Source organism: Lipotes vexillifer, unplaced genomic scaffold (genome assembly GCF_000442215.2).
Source record: "Lipotes vexillifer unplaced genomic scaffold, Lipotes_vexillifer_v1.1 scaffold33, whole genome shotgun sequence".
Taxonomy (NCBI): Eukaryota; Metazoa; Chordata; class Mammalia; order Artiodactyla; family Lipotidae; genus Lipotes; species Lipotes vexillifer.
Genome location: NW_006791315.1, coordinates 1,066,406 through 1,074,817, shown reverse-complemented (window position 1 = coordinate 1,074,817; position 8,412 = coordinate 1,066,406). Strand labels below are relative to the sequence as shown.

The 8,412-nt window shown below is 43.1% G+C and overlaps 1 protein-coding gene and 1 non-coding gene across 2 annotated transcripts in view; one reads left to right on the top strand and one right to left on the bottom strand.

Annotated features, from left to right (window-relative positions):
* The window catches only part of MTARC2 (mitochondrial amidoxime reducing component 2), a 27,645-nt gene that overhangs the window by 2,817 nt on the left and 16,416 nt on the right, over positions 1 to 8,412 (top strand). Inside the window, exon 2 of the mRNA XM_007464318.1 lies at positions 2,471 to 2,644. Coding sequence (XP_007464380.1) covers positions 2,471 to 2,644 — 174 coding nt within the window. The remainder of the gene's footprint in view (positions 1 to 2,470; positions 2,645 to 8,412) is intronic.
* Positions 5,859 to 5,931, bottom strand: TRNAE-UUC (transfer RNA glutamic acid (anticodon UUC)). Its single transcript has one exon. It is a non-coding gene; the product is annotated as a tRNA-Glu (tRNA).

Genomic DNA, 8,412 nt, shown 5'->3' with positions numbered 1-8,412 from the left:
AAGTAGAAATAATGGGCCATGGCAGGGGGAAGTGGGGGGTGACTCCTGTCTGGACATGTGTCTGGTCATGTGCAGCTCTCAGGGCGAGCCTTGTCTCAGAGGGGGACGGGCCATGTTGGAAGTTCAAGTGCAGACTTTGGTGGAGTTCATCGGAACAGGGTCATCCAGGCCTCAGCACCCAAGGATGAGGCTGGAAATAAGGAATGGGGCCCAGGCCCGAGGGAATAGGGCTGTAACAAAGTAGACAGGAAATCCCTGGGTCACAGAACCCACCCTCACCCCATAGGTGAATGGGCTAGAGAACACTGGGAACCAAAGATCCCTAGAAAGAAAAAGGTGGCATCCTCAGAGGGTCAGAGACCTACTACTGTCCAGCATCCTCAACTCCTGGGAAAAGAAACCACGGCAATTCCTAAAATGCCTTTGCACTCTCACCATCCCCGCCGCTGTATCCTCGCACCAACGCACATGCCAGTTAGCAGGGCTCAGGACCCAGCCCCTGTCTGCTGGCTTGGTTGCAGGGGAGGGGAGTTATCCAGAACCTGGACAGGGATAGGTTGCCTGACTGAGAGGTTCCAGAGGGCAGATTACCTGCCAGGGTCAGGAGACCCTGGTTCCCTGTGCTGTGATAACAGCAGATGTCCTCACCAGGTTATTGTGAACATTCCATCTGGCTCCAGTCATATTTTGAAATATCTCCCTCCTTCTGGAAGGGGCTGTCCTTTTTATCCTGCTCACATGTGGGAGGCCCCAGCGTTCAGTGGTGGCTCACTCGTCAGAGCCCACAGAGTTCCTCACCCACTGCACTTGCTCTGTCTAAAATAGCGATGTGGAAACTCCTTTCCCCTAGGGGTGGCACGTTTTTCTTTTTTAGTCATCAAATCATTTGTGCGGCGTCACCCCAAATACATGCTCTACTATCGATAAGAGCCTAGCCAACCTAAGCAGGTCAGCCTCCCATTCCATTCTTCAGCTCACCCCGCACCCCACTGTCCCCTTGGATGTGATACACAGCGTGTGAAAGCTGAGCCTAGAACGGGGGCGGAGGGAGGTGCTCTCTAGAAGGTGAACGGAATTCCTATCTAACACATGATTTGCATGAATTTCTTTCTTCTCCAGCTTTATTGAGATATAATTGACATATAACATTGTGTGAGTTTCAGGTGTACAATGTGATGACTTGATGCACATATATATTGTGAAATGACTCCCATGATAAGGTTAGTGATCACATCCTTCACCTCTCATAATTTCCGCTTTGTTGTTATTGTTATGGTGAGAGCATTTGAGACTTTTCTCTCTTAGCAACTTGCAAGTAGACCATAGCAGTTCCCAACCTTTTTGGCACCAGGGACTGGTTTCACGGAAGACAGCTTTTCCACTGACAGGGGTTGGTGGCGGGGGATGGTTCGGGCGGTAATGCGGTCGACGGGGAGTGACGGGGAGCGGCAGGTGAAGCTTCACTCACTAGCCTGCCACTTACCTCCTGCTGTGCGGCCTGGTTCCCAACAGGCCAGAGACTGGTACCAGTCCACGGCCCAGGGGTTGAGGACCCCTGCCGTACAGTATTATTAACTATAGTTGCCATGATGTACATTATGTCTCCAGAACTTTTTCCTCTTAGGACCTCTTTTCCCTCTTTGACCACATTTACCCATTTCCTCCACCCCCAACTCCTGGCAACCACCAATCTACTCTCTGTTTCTAGCAGTTCCCCCCTTTTTATATTTCACTTACAAGTGAGATCATACAGTATTCGTCTTTCTCTGTCTGACTTATTCTCTTATTGCAACACCCTCAAGTTTCATCTGTGTTGTCACAAAATGCAGGATTTCCTTCTTTTTTATGGTTGAATGATATTCCATTGTATAGATATATTTTCTTTTTTTTAAATGGAGGTAATATTGGCTTATAACATTATATAAGTTTTAATGTGTGTATGAAGAAGAAAGGCTGCTTAGGGATTTCTTGATCAGGGTCCACATGCCCCAGCAATTTAAACGCAGCAGAGGCTGGAGTCACAAACATTCAAGACCTTTGTCTAGAGTTTCAGTCTGCTTGGGTCATTAGTTGTTCAACCCCCATCTTGTTCCACAGCAAAAAGACCTGGAAGACATTCCGCTTCAACCAGAGACAGGCTCAGGGAAGTCTCTGACCAAAGCAAAGACCCAAAGTAAGCAAAGTAGTTGCCCCAGCAGTTGAGAAGGTCCCTACACCAGCCTCACCAAAAGGAGTTTCAGGACTGGGGATTTTCATACATTGGCCAGATGTTCTTTTCCAGGGCTATTTGTACCAAACAGCCAAAGAATTTTGGACCCCCAAAATTTGACTAGACCTGGATACTGTCTGGAAAAAATTGTTGGGTCCTGAGTTGGGGCAGAGGGAGGGTTTTGATGAAATAGAAAGCTAGAGGGAAGCAATGGAGAGGGTGGTAGATTTTCTGAGTGTGCCCTTGTTTGTTTCTTGGCAGGTTTTGGCTGGTGATTAAGGAAGATGGACACATGGTGACTGCCCGGCAGGAGCCTCGCCTTGTGCTGGTCTCCACTACCTGTGAGGATGATTGCCTTATCCTCAGGGCACCAGGCATGGACCAGCTGGTTTTGCCGAGCAAGCCACATTCTTCAAACAAGATCCATGACTGCAGGTGCTCTGCTTGGGGGCCTCTGGGGATCTGTGACAATTGATTCCCCTTTAGGCTCCACTCTGCCTTGCTACCCTTTGCATGCTAGATGATGAGACTGGTAAAGGAAATATTTAAGAGAAGTCTAGTCTAGGTTGGGATCAAGCCAGTGGTCAGGTATGAGTGGGTGAAGCAGAATATTGCATTAAGGTTATTTAGATTTGCTTTCATCAGATATGGCAAGACATGCAGATACAGAAATGACTGTCATGAAGAAAGAAGTTTTTTATATTCACAGATCCCTAGAAACAGGAGGCTCATATCGTGCAGGGCCACATGGGGAAATACCAGGTCGGTAAGGAGGCAGAGAGGGCAGGGGAAAATGTGGACACGAGTCTTTATTCTGGTTTCTACAGGCTCTGGGAAAATTGGCTCTGGGGCAGATGGGCTGTCCCTAGTTTTCTGGTACCTGGTCCTGGGTGATTAGAGCAGGGGACAGTGGCCAGGGTATAAAAGCACAATGGACAAGGGGTGAGGGCTCTGGATTGGCTGGTTTGCCTATGAAAGCTTAGTGTTTTACCATCTCTAGGAATTGACTAGCCCTGGGAGGGGTAGTTCCTTCAGCATCACCAAGTCCCAAGATGTCAAAGCATCAAAAATATAAAAAGTAAGAAGTCATGATGAATACAAATATAGAGAGGATACAAAGGGCCAATCTGTAGGGTTTGTCTCCTTTTATTCAAGTAGGATGGACTTCTATTCGGAATTGCCAGGCAAGCAAGGGCATTAGTGGAGACGTTACCACCTGTATCTCCTGATTGGAGATTGTGTTCCATCTGATTGGAATTGTATTGAACTGAACTTGAGGCTCAATTAGAGAAAATTGAAATGAATTTATATATTTATTTATTTATTTCAACTGTGCCTGGTTCATCTCAGGCACTTAAATAAATGTTAGTGCTTACATAGTTAATATCATCTTTGTTGCATAGAGCCTCCCTATCCATGAACGTGTTATCTTTCCCCACTTATTTATATCTTTTTCTTCCCCATTTATTTATTTATTTATTTATTTATCTGGCTGCATTGGGTCTTCGTTGCTGCGCGGGGGCTTTCTCTAGTTGCGGTGAGCGGGGGCTACTCTTTGTTGCGGTGTGTGGGCTTCTCACTGTGGGGGCTTCTCTTGTTGCAGAGCATGGCCTCTGGGCGTGCAGGCTTCAGTAGTTGTAGCACGCAGGTTCAGTAGTTGTGGCTCGCGGGCTCTAGAGCGCAGACTCAGTATTTGTGGTTCATGGGTTTATTTGCTCCACGGCATGTGGGATCTTCCCAGACCAGGGTTCGACCCCCGTGTCCCCCACATTTGCAGTTGGATTCTTATCCACTGTGCCACCAGCAATGTCTCTATTTATATCTCTTTTTTTTTAATGACTAATTTACTGAATTGCAGGCTTTTCGTTTCTTTTTTTTTTTTTTCAAGCTTTTTATTGAAACCGTTTTCAGCTTGTTAGGAAGAAACATCTTAGTTTCAGATAGAAGTGGCCCACACAATTGCAAGTTTTTACCTTAAACTGTTTCAGACAGGAACTTTTTAATTAATTTATTTTGGCTGTGTTGGGTCTTTGTTGCTGTGCATGGGCTTTCTCTAGTTGCAGCGAGTGGGGGCTACTCTTTGTTGCGGTGTGTGGGCTGCTCACTGCGGTAGCTTCTCTTGTTGCAGAGCATGGGCTCTGGGTGCGCGGGCTTCAGTAGTTGTAGCATGCAGGTTCAGTAGTTGGGGCTTGCGGGCTCTAGAGCACAGGCTCAGTATTTGTGGTGCATGGGCTTAGTTGCTCCGTGGCATGTGGGATCTTCCCGGACCAGGGAATGAACCCGTGTCCCCTGCAATGGCAGGTGGATTCTTAACCACTGCGCCACCAGGGAAGCCCCTACCCACTTATTTATATCTTATTTTACTTCTTTAAAAAGTTTTATACCCAATGAAAAAATGGGCAGAAGACCTAAATAGACATTTCTCCAAAGAAAACATACAGATGGCCAAGAGGCACATGAAAAGCTGCTCAACATCACTAATTATTAGAGAAATGCAAATCAAAACTACAATGAGGTATCACCTCACACGGGTTGGAATGGGCATCATCAGAAAATCTACAGACAACAAATGCTGGAGAGGGTGTGGGGAAAAGTGCAAATTCCTCTTGCACTGTTGGTGGAAATGTAAATTGATACAGCCACTATGGAGAACAGTATGGAGGTTCCTTAAAAAACTAAAAATAGAACTACCATATGACCCAGCAATCCCACTACTGGGCATATACCCAGAGAAAACCAAAATTCAAAGACACTTGCACCCCAATCTTCATTGCAGCACTATTTACAATAGTCAGGTCATGGAAGCAACCTAAATGCCCATCTACAGATGAATGGATAAAGAAGATGTGGTACATATACACAATGGAATATTACTCAGCCTAGACCTGGAACGAAATTGGGTCTTTTGTAGAGATGTGGATGGACCTAGAGAGTGTCATACAGAGTGAAGTAAGTCAGAAAGAGGAAAACGAATATAGAATATTAACCATATATGTGGAATCTAGAAAAATGGTACCCATGAACCGGTTTGCAAGACAGAAATGGAGACACAGATGTAGAGAACAAACGTACGGACACCAAGGGGGAAAGCAGGGTGGGGTAGGGTGGTGGTGGGATGAATTGGGAGATTGGGATTGACATATATACACTAATATGTATAAAATAGATAACTAATAAGAACCTGCTGTATAAAAAATAAAATAAAATTCAAAAATTAAAAAAAAAGTTTTATAATTTTCTCTATAATAGAATTGTACATCTTTTGTTAGATTTAGTCCTAGACATCTTAACTTTTTGTTCCTATTTTAGATGACAATTAAAATTTTTTTTCTGTTTAACTTTGGTAGTATTTATTCTTCAATCATTGGTGGAAATTTCCAGTAAAACTGCCTGGATTTTCTTTATAAAAATCCATTCAAACTTTTATGTCTTCTTAAGTATTTTTAGTAAGTTATTTTGCTTCATGAATTAGTAGATTACTAACTAATGTTAGTTCTATTGTACTCACACATGGAGATTCCGTTTTTTTCTATGGGGTGTTGATAATGGAACACTTTGTATCAGAATGTGGAGGAAAGTACTTTGCATAAAATTCTGAGAGAACTTTTTTTTCTTTTTTGGCCACATCGCATATCTTATGACATCTTAGTTCCCTGACCAGGGATCGAACCTGGGCCCACGGCAGTGAAAGTGCTGAGTCCTAACCACTGGACTGCCAGGGAATTCCCAAATTCTGAGAGAATTGAAGAAATTGGAATGGCAGAGGGATAGAGTCTGCTGCAGGGGTGGGAGGGAGGAAGGATTAGGGGAGGGATATGTTTCAGGAGTGGGAAGGGGCACTGGATAATCAGTTTTCCCTTGCCCCACTGGGTGCTTTCTACTTTTCAAAGTGCCCACACTAAGCTTATCTGAGTGGATGGAAGCTGAGGGTAGGAGTGTTGTGCACTTATACACGAGGGCCGTGGTGAAGGGGTTGAGGGAAGTGCTCAGCCCAGGAACAGATACTTAAGGAGCTGATGAACGGTGGAATCAGATCTGTGTGAAATAGTAGACTGGTTGGTTGAGGAGAGGTTTAGGCGAAAGGCTGAAGGCTCTGAGAGAGAGAGGACCATGAGACGGCAGGGGGACCGAGGCCAAACAGCAGCTCCAAGAAGGGGGTCTAGAGAGAAGGAAAAGGCCAAGAAACATCAAAAGAACAGCACGGAGATTTGACAGTAGGTGGGCTAGGTTGTCAGAGAATGAGGCGTGTGTAGCAGTCAGACCAGGACTGTGGGCCTCGGGGTCCACAGTCCACCTTGGATTCCCTCACATACATCACCCCAGGAGCCTTCAAGCTGGGAGAAGCACTCACACAGAGAGGTGCAAACACTTCCTGTGGTACCTGAGGGCGGGTAAGGGAATCAATTTCCAGATCTTCAAATCCCATAGGTTCTCCCTCCAACAGTGATCTTAGCTGCAGGGGGCAAGTTCTCCTCAGCACCTCCCTTAGTACAGATGAAAGGCTTGCCCTCCCCATGTCTTAGTAGAGAGCACTGCTCTGGGAGGGGAAAACCTTTGGGGCCCAAACAATAAAATATACTGGTGTTGATAAAGGAGAATGCCCCCTGTGATGGGGTAAAGTCATTCTACAAGACAGTGGTTCAAAGTCTTTGTCTTACGCTAAGATTAAGGCGCTTCTAATCAAATTTGCTGATAAATTATTTAAAAAGACTTTTTGATGAATGATTATTAAGTGCCAAAGATCACAGAAGGGTTCAAAGGATGAGTGAAATTATTTTAACTCAAGTTCTTCCATTCCATCTATTAACACAGTGCATCCTTAGAGTTCTCATTATAAGGAAAAAAAACTTAAAAAAAATATGAGATGATGACTGCTGACTAAACTTGTAATCATTTCACAATATATGTAAGTCAAGTCGTTATGCTTTACACCCTAAACTTATGTATGTCAATTATGTCTCAATAAAACTGGGAAAAAAAGTTAAAAATAATTTTTTAAATGTGGACCATAAAAGAAGCCCTTAATCATTTATTTTAAAAAAAGATTGTTTTTAAAAATAGATATCAAGCTAGCCTGGCATTGGGATTCCATTGCATGCTTTTAAAAGCATAATTTTATTTTATTTTATATAATTTATATATATTTATAATACTAAGACATAATATATAAATTATGATATAATTTTATTTTAAATGTTAATATTTATAATTCAATGGAAATTTAATCTTTCATAACAAATTAAACTTATAAAAAACATGGACAGACCCAGAGAATATCATACTAAGTGAAGTAAGACAGAGAAAGACAAATATTATATGCTAACATGTATGTGTGAAATCTAAAAAATAATACAAAGAAATCTATATACAAAACAGAAACAGATTCACAGACATAGAAAACAAACATTGTTACCAAAGGGGAAAGTGAGGGGGAGGGGGAAAAATTAGGAGCGTGGGATTAATAGATACAAACTATGGTACATAAAATCGATAAGCAACAAAGATTTACTGTACAGCACAGGGAACTATATTCAATATCTTGTATAGGGACTTCCCTGGTGGTCCAGCGGTAAAGAATCTGCCTTACAATGCAGGGGACTCGGGTTCAATCCCTGGTCAGGGAACTAAGATCCCACATGTCACAGGGCAACTAAGCCTGTGCGCCACAGCTACTGAGGTCACGCGTGCTGGAGCCTGCGCGCCACCACTAGAGAAGAAAACACCCACGCGCCACAACTAGAGAGGAGCCCACGCACCACAACGCAACTAAGACCCGAGGTAGCCAAAAATAAAATAATAAATTAAATAAATAAATAATAAATAAATCTTAAAAAAAAATTGTATAAACTATAATGGAAAATAATCTGAAAAAGTATATATAAAACGGAATCACTTGCTGCACATCTGAAACTAACACAATATTATCAATCAACTATATTTCAACTTAAAAAAAAGAAAAAAGTTTACATGCCAACTTGTAATTCTGGGAGGGGTACATAGCTTTTATCTTTTGGGGGCATTCAAGCAAAAAATCCTTGAAGACCACTTTGTTATCTTGTGGAGTCTGTGTCCACCGTGTGAGGCAGGTGGTATATTATTATCTCCAATTTACAACTGGAGACAGAAGGTCAGAGGAATTTAATGATTTGCTAAAAGTCACAGACTAGTGATGGCAGAGTTCCATTTTTTTTTTTTTTTTTTTT